The sequence below is a fragment of the Notolepis coatsorum genome, assembly GCF_963971535.1.
Source record: "Notolepis coatsorum genome assembly, chromosome: 1".
Taxonomy (NCBI): domain Eukaryota; kingdom Metazoa; phylum Chordata; class Actinopteri; order Aulopiformes; family Paralepididae; genus Notolepis; species Notolepis coatsorum.
Genome location: NC_140165.1, coordinates 23198451 through 23219133, shown reverse-complemented (window position 1 = coordinate 23219133; position 20683 = coordinate 23198451). Strand labels below are relative to the sequence as shown.

The following is a 20683-nucleotide window of genomic DNA, read 5'->3' as shown; positions in this document are numbered from 1 at the left end:
GGATGTGGGAACATAGGGCTGTAGGAACATAGAGGGCTGCAGGAACATGGGCTGTGGGAACATAGGGCTGTGGGAACATAGGGCTGCAGGAACATAGGGCTGTGGGAACATAGGGCTGCAGGAACATAGGGATGTGGGAACATAGGGCTGCAGGAACATAGGGCTGTGGGAACATAGGGCTGTGGTAACACAGGGAGTGGGAACATAGGGCTGTAGGAACATGGGGCTGTAGGAACATAGGGCTGTGGGAACATAGGGCTGCGGGAACATAGGGCTGTGGGAACATAGGGCTGTGGTAACACAGGGATGTGGGAACATAGGGCTGTAGGAACATGGGGCTGTAGGAACATAAAGCTGTGGGAACATAGGGCTGCGGGAACATAGGGCTGTGGGAACATAGGGCTGCGGGAACATAGGCTGTGGGAACATAGGGCTGCAGAATATAGGGCTGTGGGAACATACAGTAGGGCTGTGGGAACATATGGCTGCGGAACATAGGGCTGTGGGAACATATGCGGGAACATAGGGCTGTAGGAACATAGGGCTATGGGAACATAGGGCTGTGGGAACATACTTGCCCGCTCCCTTGATATAATGGTAAATGGGCAATGTGGCAGGGGGGGATGTGGCAGGGGGGGATGTGGCAGGGGGGCATTATGGCAGGGGGGGGGGGGGGGGGGTGGCAGGGGGGGATGTGGCAGGGGGGCAATGTGGATCCGTTGGACCCTATCTGTGGATCTGTACCCATGCCAAGTTCCACCGTGGCAATGGAGGTGGCAGCTCAGTGTTACAAACCCAGCACTCTGAGAAAAGTCATGAAAGCGCATAACTGGCTGCCATTCATCTTGCCTTTTTTCCTCCGCCTCTCACTCAGGGCCCTGGACCGCAGCTAGACGTCTGGATCCTGCGTGTGGACAGGGTCCCACTCATGTCTCGGGGGAGCCCCAGAGGAGGTACCCAGCACCAGGGGAAGTAGAGCGAGCCAAGCCCGTGCCGAGCCGAGCCAGGCCAGGCTAAGAGACCCAGACCGGACCGGACCAGTGAGACGGCCTTCGTTTTTTGAGGTGGGAGGAGAAACTAAAAAGGGTAAGAAAGTATGGCTATGTTTTTTTTTTGGGGGGTGAAAGGTGTGGTCGTTAAACGGACGCGTGACGGCAATTTGCGGGGATGTGGGAACACTGGGAACATTGTTTGACTTGACCTGTCATTACAGGGGAGGCCGCAACGCAGACTCCACTTGACTTTCTGCATTTGTTTTTGGCAAGTTAGATGACGTTTGAAAATGGATCATATATCAATGATTTTTTTTTGTCTAACAACTACAAACTATAGGTTCAGTCAAAGTGACGGATCGGATGGGTGCTAAACGTGTCTGGATGTTTCTTGGAAGTTTAGGGCTCAGAACCACAGCATAGGCAGTGAGGAAGTAGTAGACTTATTGGTATTAGATTTGAATGGTAAAGGTGCTATAGATAACATTTGTATGTAGAGTAATCATTTAAAAATAATAATATAAATACAATACAGTATTGCTTCTCCCCCTAAAACGAATATTGTTTAATGAATTTATCATTTAAAATGGGCCGATGTATGAACACGAGGCTAATAATTTTCTCTCAAAATGATAAGATGTGCCTCTAACAATCCCGAAGCTCAGCTTTCACTGAGGCTTTTTTTGTCATACTCGCCCCCCCCCCCCCCCCCCCCTCCACCTCCGTAACTTACTTAGGGCTAGTAGTGATACATTTATTCTTGCACGCACAACAAACCTGGATTTTAATGCATACAGTATGTTCTCCTGCAGAGAAGGATCTGCCAGTGAGCCAAAGGGGAGGACGGTCCCTGGCCAGGAGAGATGTCAGTCTTACTAGGCTTCAGACAGAGCTGCTACTCCGCCCCCCCCCCCCCCCCCCCCCCTCTTTGGCACCCCTCCCCACCACCTCCCTCAGCAGGGAGACCCACCTGGATTTTCACACCTGGGTCTCCCGTGTGGGAAGCATCTACCGGGAGGCCACCCCACGGGCCAAGCCAAATATTCTGCTTCCTACAGGCATTAGGCTTCCTACAGTCATTAATTAGGCTTCATACAGACATTAGGCTTCCTACAGGCATTAGGCTTCATAACAGACTTTAGGCTTCCTACAGGCATTATGCTGCATACAGGCATTAGGCATCCTACAAGCATTAGGCTTCATACAGGCATTAGGCTTCATACAGGCATTAGGCTTCATACAGACATTAGGCTTCATACAGGCATTAGGCTTCATACAGACTTTATGCTTCATACATACTTTATGCTTCATACAGACTTTATGCTTCATACAGACTTTAGGCTTCATACAGACTTTAGGCTTCATACAGACATTAGGCTTCATACAGTCTTTAGGCTTCATACAGACTTTAGGCTTCATAACAGACTTTATGCTTCATACAGACTTTAGGCTTCATAACAGACTTTATGCTTCATACAGACTTTAGGCTTCATACAGACTTTAGGCTTCATACAGACTTTATGCTTCATACAGACTTTAGGCTTCATACAGACTTTAGGCTTCATACAGACTTTATGCTTCATACAGACTTTAGGCTTCATACAGACTTTAGGCTTCATACAGACTTTAGGCTTCATACAGACTTTAGGCTTCATACAGACTTTAGGCTTCATACAGACTTTATGCTTCATACAGACGTTATGCTTCATACAGACTTTAGGCTTCATACAGACTTTAGGCTTCATACAGACTTTATGCTTCATACAGACTTTAGGCTTCATACAGACGTTATGCTTCATACAGACTTTATGCTTCATACAGACTTTAGGCTTCATACAGACTTTAGGCTTCATACATACATTAGCCGCTACATTCGGCCTAACGACTCCCTCGGAACAATCTTCTCCTCGGAACATCTGACGGCCATACGTGTTTCGCAGAAACCCCTGGTCTAAACAAACGAAAGCATCTTAGTATGACTAACAGTCTTGTCTTCATCGCTAATTGGTTGGGGAGAGGGGGGAAAAAAAGGTATTTGCAACTCTCCAAAAGCAACACGTTTGATTCCCGTGGCACCTTTTCTCGCAACAGTAACAAACGAGGCGCACGGAGGGAAAACAGGCCGTTTATTTTCACACCGTGCTCCTGGCAGCACATCGCCCGCGTCTTTAGCAGCAGACATGCATAAAGGATTAAGGGAGAGAGCTCCTCTGTGGTCGGACCCCCGGCTCACGGTCCTCTCTCTCCATAATCACTACAGTACATCCCACCCACCGACACATGCAGCCGGGGCTCCCAGTGGAACGGACAGGAATTGATATATAGAATAGATTCAGGGAAGGTCACAGGATGATAGATGGGGGAACAATTTATAAAAAATATTCGTACTTACACAATCACATGTTTGGGGGATTTGGGACTTGGTGATTTCTTCAGTTCAGGATGAATGGAACTGCAGTTAGGAAGGTTGTCGAGACAGTCATGAAATAAAGAGAAGGAAGGAGGAGGAATGCACCCGTTCAAGAGATGGAGGTGGTATTTTGCTTTGGGAAACGGGTCTTGTGTGACTTGGCGCACGCTGTCCCACTGAAATAATGTCTTGCCCCTTTTGGACGGACGTACATTAGCACACGGACAGCTGGTCTTAAGTCAACATGAAGGTTGGTGTAGGTAAGGAGAGGATGTGGGGGGGGGAGACAAACAGACAGACAGGCAGTGAGAGAGACAGACAGACAGGCAGCGAGACAGACAGAGAGACAAACAGACACTGTAGTGATACTGTAGTGATGCTGTAGTGATACTGTAGTGATGCTTTAGTGATGCTGTAGTGATACTGTAGTGATGCTGTAGTGATGCTGTAGTGATACTGTAGTGATACTGTAGTGATGCTGTAGTGATACTGTAGTGATACTGTAGTGATGCTGTAGTGATGCTGTAGTGATGATGTAGTGATGCTGTAGTGATGCTGTAGTGATGCTGTAGTGATGCTGTAATTGTAGTCATGTTATAGTCATATTGTAGTCATGTTGTAGTCATATTGTAGTCATATTGTAGTCATATTGTAGTGGGGACTCTCTATTGTTGTCAGAGCACTTCACCCTGGGTGGCTTTTCTTCATCTCTCATTGAGGATACAGTTAGGTGTGAGGTCTCCAGTATGGTTACGGTTATGATTAAGTTAAGGGTTTAGGTTAAGGTTAAAGTTAAGGTTAATGTAAGGGTTTACAAACAACCTCCCCTGAAGTGAAATGGCATGAAAATACCTGTCTGCTGCAGTATCATCACGAATGGTGCGTGTGTAACTAACCACTGTCGCCCTTAGGATATGTTTCTATCAGGTCTTCAGTATCGATGTGATGCGTGTATGCCCACTAGTGGCCAAAGTAGCATGTTGCATGTTACAGACTTCAGGGTTGTCTCCCCGTGCTCCTGTTATGTGGCTGTGTAAAAAAAGTAAAGCAATAAGTTGGGGCGCCCTCCAGTGGTGAAATGAGAGACAGTCATACTGTACTATCGCAGACAGACATTATGAGCAGAGGTTATGAGCGCAGCACACACACACACACACACACACACACACACACACACACACACACACACACACACACACACACACACACACACACACACACACACACACACACACACACACACACACACACACACACACACACACACATCACAAACATCACAAACACACATCAGCAGGGATTGTAGCAGAGCCAGCTTTTGTGGTTGATAGAACCCATAGATAACATAGATAACAATGTAAATAAGATAAATAAGTGCTGGCTTCCCTTTGGAGTCTCAGCCACTCTCGACCCCATGGGCCATGTGTGGCCATAAGAGACACATCCACAGGTATTTTACAAGTGTGTCCTAAAATATACACACTTTTGCTCATATTTGTATATTCAGATCACATTTTATTGCCTATATTCATGACTTTCTACTATTACCCTGCCCATACCTGTACCTCCCCTCCCCCTGGCCCATGCTGCTATGACGCCTGAATTTTCCCTAGGGGATCAATAAAGGAATATCTTATCTTATCTTATTTTATTTCATCTAATCTTATCTTATCTTATCTTATACAACGGCATGCAAATTTCTCGATTCTGATTGGCCATTCACACGTCTTTATTGGCAACAATCCACGGTCCTGGGCTCAGGACCCGCCCACAACCAAATCACATAACCCTCCCCGGCTCACTCCGGGAGAAAACAGGATCGCGGACAACAAATGGTTATGTTGAAAGCACCATAACGACTAAATATGAAGCGATTCTGTCAAGGGGAATGTGTTAGTATTTTAAACAATGTTGGATGATGTAATTGATGGGTCTTGACTCAATCTAGAACAAAAGAAAAATCGCGGATTGATTGATAGATTAATTGATTGATTTAAATTTCTTCCTTCCTACTTTCCGACTGCAGCGTTCTCTCTCACACTGTCCGACGCTGGCGTACCCACAAACACACACATACACACACACACACACACACACACACACACACACACATACACACACACACGCACACACACACTGTGACACACACACACACACACACACACACACACGCACACACACTCCTGTCTGCAACAGCGGGGGAGTCAGACTGAGAGAGAAGCAGCGCTGTTTTAAGTGAGCATGGTCTATTGAATTGATTGATTGGTTGATTGCTAATTTTATTACTGTACCCCTGGTTTCCAACTGGTTAAGTTTAGGCTAAAAGAAATAAATAAAAAAATAGGGCGAAGAAAACGTTTTTTTCCTATAGGGCAAAGAAAACGTTTTAATAAATTTTCAATCAATCATTCCAATAATACACAGTTGGATGTGTTAGTTGGTTGGATGCACTTCAAGCTGCTTCCACATGAGGCAACTTCTCTCAATCATTCCAATAATACACAGTTGGATGTGTTAGTTTGGTTGGATGCACTTCAAGCTGCTTCCACATGGAGTTGTGGGAACTACTTTTTCTGGCGGATGGTTTTTTCAATAAATCTTCGATTAATGTGTGTTTATTGTATAGAAATAAGGTTGGATGAATCTGGCAGTTGTATAAAAGCTTTACACCACGTGCAGTCGTGATTTGTGACCAATAAACCATGCCTAGGGGGGTCTAACGACCCTCGGCTGCGCCTCGGGCCTAACAACCACCCCTAGGCATGGTTTATTGGTCACAAACCACTCCTGCGTGTGATGTAATGCTTAATTATATTATCATACACAAATACACAAACACACACACACACGTCACACACACACACACACAGTGTTAGCAGTGAACATACACATAAAGTCCTCTCGTATGTATTGTTTCAACAGTATGTCGTTGAATCAACTCAAGGGGGATAGCATGCTGGGACACAGATCACTTTGCTCTGGATAGGAAGTGAACCTTCCAACCAGAAGAGTCCCCCCAGCTGTTCAGCTCTGCTTCATTGTCCCACTACTAGGGGGATATTAGGTTTGCACGCCACTGTAAGCCAAGCAGGCCACAATCACACATTCAATCGATTCTGAAAACAAAATAATAGGAATCAGACAATACAGATGAGACGGAAAATAACATCCCACCACCAGTTATATTGTTAAAGGAAAACTCCAACATTTTGGGAAATTTGCTTATTTGGCATCTACCCTGGAGTTAGACAAGACGATACATACAGTTTTTCTTCTCTGTGCATGCAGTAGGAGTAGGAAGACATGCACCGTTAGCCTAGCTTAGCGTCAGTCACTGGAAGTAGGTTCCTCCATTAGCCTAGTTCCAAACGTCTTCCTACTCCTACTGCATGCACAGAGAAGAAAAAGGTATGCATCTTCTTGTCTAACTCCAGGGTAGCTGGCAAATAAGCTAATTTCCCAAAATGTTGGAGTTTTCCTTTAAGTGCAGAAACAATAGATCATGGATAAGTAAAGTCCAGAAAGATAAGATGAGATAAGATGAAATAAGATATTCCTTCATTGATCCCCTTGGGGAAATGTGGGCGTCATAGAAGCACGGGGGAGGGGGAGGGGAGGTACAGGTATGGGCAGGGTAATAGTGGAAAGACATAAATATAGGCAATGCAATTGTATCTGAATATAAAAATATGAGAAAAATAAACAATGTAAACAATATAATTAACTCTGAATATAAATATATGAGACATATAAAGTCAAGTCCAGTCAAGTCAAGAGTTTTATTTGTCACGGCATACAAGTATACAATGAAATGCGGGGGGTCTTGCCCGCAACGATTGTGCATAATACAATAATAATAATATAATAAGAATCCAATAGAATGACATTGTGCAATAATACAAGTAATCAAAGTAGGTACATGAGTTTTTACAGAGCATGGTAGGACATGCTAGGTCCTGTGATACAGGAGTGCAATACACAGCTACGGATGAGGCACTGGGTCTTTATGTACACAGCTATACAATGCTATATTATACAATCTCAAGTTATACTATACTTTTCTTAAAGTGACCTTTCCTTTTGTAAAGTGGCCATAAGTGTGAGCGTGTGCAGCATGAATGTGTGTGTGCTCATGTTAAAGTGGCTGCTAGTGTGTGAGCGTGTACAGTGTAGTGTGTGTGTTGTGTGTGTGCTCATGTGTGCTTGTGTGTGGAGAGTTCAGTGTTCAAGGCTCTGATGGCCTGGGGGAAGAAGCTGAGCCGAAGTCTCTCTGTCCTAGTTGCTGGTGTTCGCAGGCGTTTGCCTGACCGCAGCAGCTTGAACAGGCTGTTGTTGGGGTGGTGAGGGTCTTTCATTATTCTGCAGGCTCTGGATTTGCACCTCTTGTTATATAGGACCTGCAGGAATGGTAGTGCAATACCCGTGGTACGCTCGGCTGAACGTACCACTCTCTGTAGGGCCTTCTTGTCCTGTGCCGTGCTCAGTGGCGGCTCTGCCACTAGGGGCGCAAGGGCGCCGACCCACCTGCTGTTTAAGTTTTTTGTTTTTTGTTTTATAGCCCTATAAATAATATAAACATGTTTAAAATGAATAATATTTACTCATTTTAAGTATGTTTGTATTTCCAATGCACAATATAACGTTATTATCTAAAATAAAAAACACTCGTTTCCTGAGCAGGAAGTGACGTTTTTTTTAATTTTTTTAATTTTTTTGTATTTCTCGGCCCGGGCTAGACGCGATAGCGCTCTGAGTGCGCGTCACAGTTTGATCGCTGTATCCGTCACAGCCAATCAGTGCATAACGCGTTGTGCGTTGAAATATGACTATTATGTTGGAATCCGGGCGCGATTTGAAGCGGTCTAGCCAGTAGCGTCAAGAATTTCTGTAGCCGCATTTCGCGGAGACGCTCTCTGATTGGCCGACGCCAGCATTTTTTTCCGTAGCAGAATTTCACAGAGACGATCTCTGATTGGCCGAATCCAATTTCTAATGTTCCAATTCTAGCTTCCTAGGTTGGTCCGTTGGTGAGAGATAGTTGTGTTGTTGTGTTGTTGTGAGATGCAGGCAGCAGAGCATGCCGTGACTGCAAGTTCTTTAGACGGTTAAGCTTAGGCACTCTTTCAAAGTTGGTTAAGGTTAGAGTTTGTCTTAGAGCATGGCGATAGAACGCCAGGTAGTTTGCAGTCTGTTCGACGCGGAAAAATGGACAAAGAAATGTACTTGTGTTGTGCTAACAAGCTAACACTTGGCTAACAAGCTATATGGCGGATGCAGTCTGGAGACAGTGGACAGTGGTCTGGAATACATCAACAGTGGATTATACATGTTTATCAAGCTCTCCTGCCCTGGACGTTTCAACTAAACAGTGAGTCTCTCTCTCTCTCTCTCTCTCTCTCTCTCTCTCTCTCTCTCTCTCTCTCTCTCGCTCTCTCTCTCTCGCTATACACAGCTGTCTCCGCAAAATGCGGCTACGGAAAAAAGTATTGACTGTGCTTGCTGAGACGATAATTAATAGGCTAGCGATTCAAAACGCTGAACTATAACATTAATTTAGCTGCTGCTGATGCATAATGAATGAATGGTGAGTTGTTTAAAATGACAACATACATGTGTTAATTATTTGATTTGATTGATCCGAGAGACAGAGAGAGATTGCTCCAGAGCATCTCAGAGCATTACATTTTCAACTCGACCTACTAACGTGAACTGCGACCCACAAGGCACCAGCGCCAGCGGCCGCCACTGGCCGTGCTGTTTCCATACCAGGCAGTGATGTTTCCAGTCAAGATGCTCTCTACAGCTCCGGAGTAGAAGGACTGGAGTATCTTCCCAGATACTCTGAACTTCCTTAACTGTCTCAGGTGGTAGAGGCGCTGCTTCGCCTTTTTTACTACTGAGTCTATGTGTGTTGTCCATGTCAGATCCTCTGAGATGTGGACCCCCAGGTACTTGAAGCTGCTCACCCTGTCCACGGTAGCCCCGTTTATCCTCAGTGGTGTGGGTGTCCCCTGCTGTCTTCTCCTAAAATCCACGACCAGCTCCTTGGTTTTACCAATGTTCAGGAGCAGGCTGCCACCAGCGTTCCAGTACCTCAACCTCCTCCCGGTAGGCCTTCTCGCCGTTGTCCGAGATCAGCCCCACTACCACTGTGTCCAAACTTCACTATGGAGTTGGAGCTGAACTTGGCCACACAGTCATGTGTGTATAGTGAGTACAGCAGGGGGCTCAGAACACAGCCCTGGGGGGACCCGATGCTCAGGGTGATGGTGTTGGAGGTCTGACCCCCCACCCTGACCGCCTGGGGCCTTTCACTCAGAAAGTCCAGGATCCAGGCGCTCACAGCAGAGCTCAGACCCAGCTCGATCAGCTTGTCCACCAGTCTGGTGGGGACTATGGTGTTGAACGCTGAGCTGTAGTCAATGAACAACAGTCTCACATAGCCCCCCTTCTGGCGGTCTAGGTGAGAGAGGGTGCTGTGCAGTACTTGGGAGACCGCATCATCAGTGGACCTGTTTGGCCTGTATGTAAATTGCATAGGGTCCATATCACTGGGGAGGGAGGCACAAATGTGATCCTTAACCAGCCTCTCGAAACATTTACATTGCCACCGGTCTGTAGTCATTGAGACCTGTTGGGGAGGATTTCTTTGGTACCGGGATAATGGTAGACATCTTGAAGCAGGCAGGGACCACTGACTCCGCCAGGGATAGATTAAATATGGTGGTGAACACAGGGGCTAGCTGGTTAGCACAGGACTTAAGTATGCGTCCTGTTATTCCATCTAGGCCAGCAGCCTTCCTGGTGTTCACCCGCATAAATGCTCTTCTCACACTGTGTTCCGTCAATGAGAGAGCGTCCCTGCCCCCCCGCGGATGCCCCCCTCCACAACAGCCGGCGCGCCAGTGACGTCACTAGCCGGTGAGCTAGCGTCGCCACTGTTTGCCCCAAACCGAGCGTAGAAGGAGTTGAGTTTGTCCGCGAGAGAGGCGTCGTCGCTCCCCATAAACAGTGTAAACAAAGGTGCAGATGAGGGTCTGTATGTCCTATCGGTTATAATATATGTTACAATGAATATAAGCAAACATTAAACAGTATACACAAGGTGCAGGTGAGGTGAGCAACAATAGATACTAGCTAAGTAAAGTGCTGAAGCAATAAATAATGGCTAAGTAAAGTGCAGAAGCAATAGATACAGTAATGGCTAAGTAAAGTGCAGAAGAAGCAACATACCATGGCTACAGTAAGTAACGTGCAGAAGCAACATATCATGGCTGAGTAAAGTGTTGAGTAAAAAGTCCACTATCCAGCCAACAATGAAGTTTAAAAGTCTTGGCTAGATCCACAAAGAATGGATTGCACGGAGCAAGTTGCACCCTTACTTACAATTCATTATGAATTGAAAATGGGGGACCCTGACAAAAGTCTTTCTCTGGTCTGCATCCCCTTAACAATTGTGTGTATTGAGCCGTACTGTATTGTACCCATTCTGCAATCTGTTAATAAAACGTGCATTCAATCAATCAATCTGCACGGTTGTCTTGATTGCTTGATTGATTGAAAACTTTATTAACAGATTACAGAATGGGTACAACACAGTACAGCTCAATACACACAATTGTTAAGGGGATGCAGACCAGAAAAAGACTTTCGTCTTGTTTACATCAGGGTCCCCCATTTTCAATTCATCAGGACATATATGACATACATGACATACAGATAGACAGTACTGCTACATCTATACATTTATGACATACCAGATTTGCAAATACAGTACTGTTTGTGATACAAAAAGAGTCCAGAAAAGGGAGTATATACATTTGATGTAAAAACTGTACATTGGAGGAGGTTGGGTGGGGTTGTGTGGGGGGGGAGACACTGTACAACTGTACAAGCAAAACTGTACATTGGGATATTGACAACCATGTCATTGTTGGCAGGGAATGAGTTAATCTATGCGCAGTGCCAGTGAGGCAGTTTATGCTTGATTCAGATACAAACTGTTCCAAAGATATTAATGTCTACAATCTACATACGTATACAGACTACTGAGTCCATTGTCTCGGAATGGAAATGAGCTCTGCGTGTCTCCCTGCAAATGTAGTCTTTTCCAATGCGTCGTAATACACCGTTCAACACCCACATAAAACACCTCTGCAAGACCTCATTCTATCACCTAAAAAACATATCAAAACTCCGTCCCATTCTAACGCTGTCAGATGCAGAGAAGCTTGTCCATGCCTTTATCTCCTCAAGACTGGACTACTGTAACGGACTCTTCATCGGGATTCCTGGCAAGAGCATCCAAAAGCTGCAATACATCCAGAACAGCGCTGCCAAGATCCTGATGAGAGTCCGTAAACACGATCACATAACCCCCATCCTCCACTCACTACACTGGCTCCCCGTCTCATCCCGGATAAACTACAAAATCCTGACGATCACCCATAACTGCATAAACGGACACGCACCCCTCTACCTTCAGGAACTCATCACTCCACAATCCTTCACCCGCACCCTCAGATCCGCAGGTAGCCTGCTCCTTCAGGTCCCCAATACCCGGCTCTGCACCATGGGTGACCGAGCCTTCTGCACGGCTGCACCACGCCTGTGGAACAGCCTCCCCATCCAGCTGAGGGCACCACAGAGCCTGGACTCTTTTAAAGCAGGCCTGAAAACCTATCTGTTCAAAAAGGCCTTTGACTGTTAGCTTTTTATTTTAATTTGATTGAGCTTTTGTTTTTGTCTGTTTATACTATGTTTTTAATTAACTATGTTCTATTTTTATCCTATTTTTATTCTGTATTTTATTTTATTTGTTTTACTAATAACTATTTTATTTATTTATTTTATTTTTAACTGTTTTAACCATGTAGTGTAGCACTTTGGGATCCCAGCGAACAAAAAGTGCATTACAAATCCAATCTATTATTATTATTATTACATACTGTCTGACCATCTAACAATAATTAAAACATTTACAAGTTGTATTAAGTTTAGCAAATAAGGAAACAGATATAGAACATTTCAAAGCACTCAAAATGCCAATATCTCTATTTTGACCTATTTCTGAAATGCGCAACATTAACTCAATCAGCGCCAGAAGGCGCTGTATACTGTGTTGGTTAAAAGGCCAACGCTTTAAAGTATAGGAATACGTGGCGTGTTTGCAGGGCTAAAACTATATTATATATGTTATAGTAGCTATGGATATAATACTATTGCCCATTTGACATCGAGTATCTATCGTTCAATTTGTGAAAAATAAATACTTTTTTCATCCATACATTCCCATTTTATACCGTGGTGAATATAAGTATAGTTTTAGAGTGGTCATAGGGTAATTCCCAAAAGGCTGCGTAATAGCCATATGCGTGTATTCTACTAAAAGCGTTGTCGTTTCTTGCCTGGACTAGCTACTATTCTCAAATAAAATCTAGATTATAGGTATTATGTTTCATCATGAATGCATGAAATGGGGGGGGTGCTTTGATCGTCACCAACGGAATACGTTACACAGTACATTACACACATACGCTCCGATCGCAATGCAGGAATTATTGGATCAACGCAAGATTGATACCATATAGCCCTTACCTTGACTAGGATGTACCCCAAAAAGAATATTCCAATTATCTGATCGCCATTCCAAGTATTGATGTTGATCGTGTAGCCAACATAATCCACCAAAGAACATGAATCGGGAGTGTTTGATTCTTATAAATCCATGCGTTATAACCGCTCGTCATGTCCGACAAGGAAAAGTCCGCCCGGACCTATATAATCTACGCACACCCGAATACACAGAGTTTCAAAGGATGTGCAATACCGGCTGCAACCTACCAGGCGGCGGTATTGGACTTTTGCAATCTCAGACCCATTCCCAATGATAACATCAGGCTCCCTGGATGGATGATGAATGGAAATATCAAATAAAATAAATAACGATGAAAACGACTTTTCTCTGGTCTGGCGTACATTGAGTTAATGAAGAATCCTCTCCGCCCGAGACAAGGCTGTTTTCACACACCTTTTCGAACCTTTTGTTCTCCCGCACACGGGTGCTCCCACTCAGAGGGTGAATTAAAATATGTGGAACTACTTAAATTTAGCTCCATTTATAGGTACAGCATGTTCCTATTTTGAATTAATATATGCTTCTAAAAAGTGCTTCTAAAAAGTGAAGAAAATTAAAATCTCCTTCTTCTTCACGCCAACAAATGTTGTTCCGAACTGTCAAATTCCACACGTGTTATTTGTGAAAGCATCACTTTTATAGCGATTTCTGTAAGTAATTTGACCATGATGTTTATGACTTTCACGTGTAGCCAATCAAGGTAATGTGCTATTCTGGGAACAGAAAGTCTGGCTAATTTGAAAAACTGTTTAGCCAAAATAGCTGATATTGGGCAGAGAATCCTAGGAATTTCCTCGCCAGCAAGCCTGGGTTTAGTTACATTAGCCCCAGCACTGAGGGTGTGGGTGGTCTAATTCAATTTGCTATGTTCCAAAAAAAAAAAAAAAAAAAAAAAAAAGTAAGTCACATATCTCCTTAACCCGCAGATGTGATCCCTGAGATCCACCATCAGGGCAATGTCTAGATCACATTGCCCGGAACGACATTTTGAGAGACATAAATCTCTCTCTCTCTCTCTCTCTCTCTCTCTCTCTCTCTCTCTCTCTCTCTCTCTCTCTCTCTCTCTCTCTCTCTCTCTCTCTCTCTCTCTCTCTCTCAATTTACCAGTAGGCCTAGTATCGACACATCAATAACAGTCTCCTCCGCTCTGCAGTAAACAGAAAATACATCTTTAACCATTCCTACTTAGACCATTCTACACCATTCTACACACACACACACACACCGTTACAGATACCATCTGTCATGCATAGTGCTGTCGCAGAATGCTGTGTTGCATGGGGTGGCTCAAGAGGTAAGAGCGATCGTCTGGTAAGTGTCCTTGAGTGTGACACTTAGACACACCCCTAGCTGCACCTGACAAGCTTTGGTGCCTTGCATGGCTGCGGTAGGCGTGTTTGTGTATGTGAGTGAGTGAATGTCCACTTGCATTCATCTGCTACTATATGTGCAGTGCATGGTATTTAAATATATATATTTTTTTTAACTTAGATCATTCTTATTGGCTGTACATTGATAAGTCTCCCGGACCCTTACCCATTTGAGCATGCGTCTGTGCTTTGAGTGTATGTGCGCGTATGTGCGTGTGTGTGCACGTATGTGCGCGTGTGTGTGCGTGTGTTTGTTTCCACGGTCATTGGATACACAAACTATGACGATATGAAGATAAAATACTGAACAATGTTTTATTGGTGACTGCAGCAGGATTTATTAGTGACAACATGAGTCAAAAATATAAACATAGACATAGCTCTGGGGAGAGCATATATAATGTTATTATCAGAGAGAGGGAAGGGCATATATGTTATTATCAGACAGAGGGGAGGGCATATATAATGTTATTAACAGAGAGAGGGGAGGGCATATATAATGTTATTATCAGACAGAGGGGATGGCATATATACTGTTATTATCAGACAGAGGGGAGGGCATATATACTGTTATTATCAGACAGAGGGGAGGGCATATATACTGTTATTATCAGACAGAGGGGAGGGCATATATAATGTTATTAACAGAGAGAGGGGAGGGCATATATACTGTTATTATCAGACAGAGGGGAGGGCATATATAATGTTATTATCAGACAGAGGGGAGGGCATATATAATGTTATTATCAGAGAGAGGGGAGGGCATATATGTTATTATCAGACAGAGGGGAGGGCATATATAATGTTATTAACAGAGAGAGGGGAGGGCATATATAATGTTATTGTCAGACAGAGGGGAGGGCATATATAATGTTATTATCAGACAGGGGGGAGGGCATATATAATGTTATTGTCAGACAGAGGGGAGGGCATATATAATGTTATTGTCAGACAGAGGGGAGGGCATATATACTGTTATTATCAGACAGAGGGGATGGCATATATACTGTTATTATCAGACAGAGGGGAGGGCATATATAATGTTATTGTCAGACAGAGGGGAGGACATATATACTGTTATTATCAGACAGAGGGGAGGGCATATATACTGTTATTATCAGACAGAGGGGAGGGCATATATAATGTTATTGTCAGACAGAGGGGAGGGCATATATACTGTTATTATCAGACAGAGGGGAGGGCATATATACTGTTATTATCAGACAGAGGGGATGGCATATATACTGTTATTATCAGACAGAGGGGAGGGCATATAATGTTATTGTCAGACAGAGGGGAGGGCATATATAATGTTATTATCAGACAGAGGGCCTAATCTACACTCTCTCTCTCTCTCTCACAGACACACACACAAGCACGTACTCACTCACTCACTCACTCACTCACTCACTCACTCACTCACTCACTCACTCACTCACTCACTCACTCACTCACTCACTCACTCACTCACTCACTCACTCACTCACTCACTCACTCACTCACTCACTCACTCACTCACTCACTCACAAACACACACACACACACACACACACACACACACACACACACACACACACACACACACACACACACACACACACACACACACACACACACACACACACACACACACACACACACACACACACACACACACACACACACACACACATGTAAGTATTTATTTTTGTTTTATGTCTGTAGGACCCGTGGCGTCAGCTAATCATATACATCTTGCTCCTCTCTATGGGGCCTTCGCTGCCCTCTCAGTCAATACCAATTACAGCAGAAAAGCCCAGCTCGCCAGGACGCCAGAGACCAACCCAAGTTCAACACGCCAGATGAAATTTACTACATGTTTATGTCAGACTATTTTCCTGGGGGGTATTCCAGGACTCAGGATTGCACAGTTAAAAAGGGGCACTTCACCAAAAAAAATTCTGGTTTATTTTACATGTAATATCACACACATCCAAATATTCTAAACAGTTTTGCACACATTCATTTATTTTGACGGGTTATTGAGAGTAAATTATTTTGAATGCGGACACTGGTGATGTCATCAGGGTCATTGAATCCTCGTGTTGTGTTAACTACAGCGCTATATGCAATGATGTAGATGAAACAATAGCGTCTTATAGGGACTGTTACCTTATCATTTAATTGAGCTGTAATTAACTTAAGTTAATTGTGTTAACTGTATTAACACAACACAAGGATCCAGTGTCCCAGATGACATCGCTGCATGGTGGCCATATCTTATGCCATAATTTACTCTCAATAAACTGTCAAACAAAATGAATGTGTGCACAACCGAGTTTTTGGATGTGTGTGAGATATTTGGTGTTTGGATATTTAAAGTGCCCCTTTAAGAATTTAGTTGTTTTGGATTTTACTTCATAGAATTCCACTTAATTGTGTTATCGAAGGTCAATCAGTCGGTTGTATTGTATTGACGCAGCCAAGTTTCACGCCATGCTTATTATCCTCACAACAGAATGATAGGACTCAGGTTTAGAACCGGCTAAATGCCCCTTTATGTCACAATCCTCTCTCTCTCTCTCTCTCTCTCCCCCTCTCCATCTCCCTCTCCATCTCTCTCTCTCTCTCTCTCTCTCTCTCTCTCTCTCTCTCTCGCCATCTCTCTCTCTCTCTCTCTCTCTCTCTCTCTCTCTCTCTCTCTCTCTCTCTCTCTCTCTCTCTCCAGTAACTAGAAACCACCTTTAAATATTAGCGTTTCAACGTCGGTGCCAAGGCGTCTACCCATGAAACGTGGGCTTGGCTGCCCACGTTGGCAGACGAAAACGATAAATCCATACAATTTAGGTTGTCAACAATGTTTATTGTCTCTGCCACTAACCAGGTTACCTCTCACGTGGAAAGCAGTCTTCACATTGGACTTGGCAGTCTAACATGTTATTTAGACACTGGGGGGGCGGGGTTAAAAGTTGTTAAATTTGTTTAACTAACACTTAAATAATACCATGGTATATAATCCATGTTAAACCATGGCACCAATGGTAATATCATCATGGAAATACCATCGTACCTAAAACTAATATTAATATTATACATCATCATCACCACCACCACCATCACATGTAAGTGAGTGAGTGAGTGAGTGAGTGAGTGAGTGAGTGAGTGAGTGAGTGAGTGAGTGAGTGAGTGAGTGAGTGAGTGAGTGAGTGAGTGAGTGAGTGAGTGAGGGAGGGAGGGAGGGAGGGAGGGAGGGAGGCAGGGAGGGAGGGAGAGAGAGGGGGGGGTCTCGAGAGGAGCCAGAGTCCAGTAGCCTTCACCCAAAAGTTGAGGGCTCAATAGAGGGAGGTTTTACATGATGGGAGCTGGGGAGTTATATTGCCTACTGCGGAAGCTACCTATCGCTGCTGGCGGGACAAAACCTCCTAACTCCATATTTGTTTTTATCAACTCAGTAGATCATCCTCCATGTGTGTGTGATTTTACAAAGTCTACACAATGGGAAAGCATTAAACCAATCATCTGTCTAAATCTCGTAACTCTATTCGCCCTCAAATCTGTGTTCGTTTTTTTTATCTGCTTTGGAGATAAAAGCAGATTTTGGAGGCCAGGTTTTGTCCCGCCAGCAGCGCTATGTAAGTTCGAGCTACAAAGTCGGAAAAATATGGATTCTCATTTTATCTTAAAGGAACACGCCAACATTTTGGGAAATGAGCTTACCGTCTTCTCCAGAGAGAGACAAGAAGATATATACCAGTTTCCTCTCTGTGCGTTCAGTAGAAAGCTATCTGGCTGCATGCTAGCCTAGCTTAGCACAATGAATGGAAGCAGACATGGCCGGTTAGCCTTCGGGAGAGGTGTTACAGTAGTTGGACAATGCCTAGGCTAACCTAAACCAAAAAAACATGTGCTTAACATACGACAGGGCAAAGAGGCAAGGGCTTGAGCGCCCCCTCTGGACCGTCCCCGTGCCTGCATACTAAACATTCTGACCCCTGTCTCTCTCTTTTCCGCTGCAGGAAATGGCGACCGTGCCCCTCTGTTCCATCCACCTTCTTACCGCGGCGCTCCAGCTGTGCTTGCTGCAGCCTTCCCACGGTGGAGCGTTCTACGGTGGAGTCCAGCCACAGCACCAGACCCCGCAGCAGCACCAGCCCTTGCCGCAGTACAATGACGGATACCCCCAACAGCAGTATCTAGGGAATGAGATGCCCCACGTGCCATATGGCCAGGAGATGCCCATGGTACCTCAGTATGGGAAAGAGCTTCCTCAGCTGCCCGCCCACAAGGGCCAAGAGAGGCCGCCCACTCTGGGCAAAGGTGATGATGATGCAGCTTGTTTGTTTGTTTGGTTGGTTGGTTGTTTAGTTGGTTGGTGTGAAGCAGACACTCACTCACTGTTAGCCACTCTGTCCCTAGTGGCGGTTCACAGGATTTTTTTGGAAGACCAACATCATGATGAATTCTTTACATCTATAATGATTATGACCTTTCTACCTCAGCATCACTTAAGCAACCAACCGTGGTTATGCACTGAGACACACACGCGCGCGCACACACACACACCAATTACAATATCACACAGGACATTTCAAAATGTTCAGTTGCTATTGCATGCACTTATCTGTGTTTCATTATACGTATATGTAGGCCTACTAGTGATGTGACTGATGATTCATCGATTTTAATCGGTGCGCCGGCATAAACGCTCACGAAGCGAGTGCACCGGTGGAATAAGTCCGCGTCGGCTACAATTCAGGCTGAACTCGCGATGCATCTTGTTGTAGCGTCTTTGCATTGGTCAAAACCGATTCATTCTTATAATTTCCTCTCATCCACTTCTGTCAGCAGTGCACTGTCTGTGACTGCACACAGCAGAGACTATTCCTTCGCTACTACAGAAGGCGAGAGCCGCGTCACAGTTATCAACAACAAACAGTGGAAGTCGAGGAGGAGACATAAATAGAATTGATCAATGGCTAACGCTAGTAGCCTCTGGCTAACGCCATTTAGCCGTTCAGCTAACGCTAAACTACAGTGTCTAACTAACTAACTAACTAACGTGACTCTGCAACACCAGTTCCATTAGTGAGGAGGGGGGGGGTATATTGAAGACGCTTGACAACAGGTTCAAAGATAACTTCACATTTATTGGCAATTCGATTCCTTATATCGCTTCCTCCAGGTTCCACTGTGTTGACAAAATGCGATCTATTGTGTATTCAAATAACGCACCGGACTGCGGCTTTACGTTTGACGGTTTATTTAATCCGCTCCACCAGTGCACAACACACACACACCATCTCCCGTTACCACAAGGCTTTACGGTATATCACAGCAGTGTCGCAACATTACCGTGCCATCTTAAAGGCCCGGTGAACACCGTTGTGATTCACATACACAACATATTCCCCCCCCCCACAGGGAACCCCGAAGAACATCCCCATACAGTTTAATTCATATTTAATTCATACTAACAGTCCCTGCAGCCTACCTAGGTGAACCGGGTAGACTGCCAGTCACCGACATAGTCTTGTGGATTATTCTGCCACGCAACAGACTATGCTCTGACTAAACCGGTCAATGAATAAATATAAATAATCTGTAACATAAATAGTCTATCTCTCAAGTAACATAGTCTCTCAAGTAGGCCGGTCTATTCCGGACGCGGACTGGCCGTGCGTCCCGGTGAACCTGGGGCTCGACTGGCAATGGCAATGGTGAGCCCCGCTGGGCGCGGTCTGGAGAGGCCTCCAGGTGAACCTGGGGCTCGGCTGGCAATGGCGGGCCCCGCTGCGGCTCATCTGGCAAAACCCAGTCCTCAATGTCCAGCTCTGAACCCTCCCTGGACTCTGGGTCCGAGATGGGGTCGTTTGCCACCTTCTTAAGCCGGTTTGCGTGCCACCGTGATCCATCGGCCAGACGAAAGGTGGCCGGGCCCAGCCGGGCCGTGACCCGTATCGGTGCCGACCAGAAGGAGAGCAGCTTGTGGTCCCGGTGGGGACGACGAATCCGGACCCAGTCTCCTTCTGTGAAGGAAGGCGCTTTCACCCTCCGCCTCCTGTCGAACCGCTGCTTCATTCGACGCTGAGCATCTGCGACCCTGGTGCCCTGGCAGGGTATCACTGCCGGCGCGATACTTGCCGGGACCCTCAGCCGATCCAGGGGAAGCTGCAACTCGCGTCCCATCATCAGGAGGGCTGGGGAACTGCCCGTAGTTGTGTGCGGCGTTGCCCTGTAGTGCAGCAGAGTGCGGAGTAAAGCGGCTGAGAACGGCAGACCCTCCGTCAGGTGCGCT

General features: G+C 45.1%; 1 protein-coding gene across 1 annotated transcript in view; it reads left to right on the top strand.

Annotated features, from left to right (window-relative positions):
* Window positions 1-20683, top strand: part of LOC311227495 (uncharacterized protein) — a 97331-nt gene that overhangs the window by 65072 nt on the left and 11576 nt on the right. Inside the window, exons 2-3 of the mRNA XM_084313173.1 lie at window positions 875-1086; window positions 18405-18705. Coding sequence (XP_084169299.1) covers window positions 18408-18705 — 298 coding nt within the window. The 5' untranslated portion in view covers window positions 875-1086; window positions 18405-18407. The remainder of the gene's footprint in view (window positions 1-874; window positions 1087-18404; window positions 18706-20683) is intronic.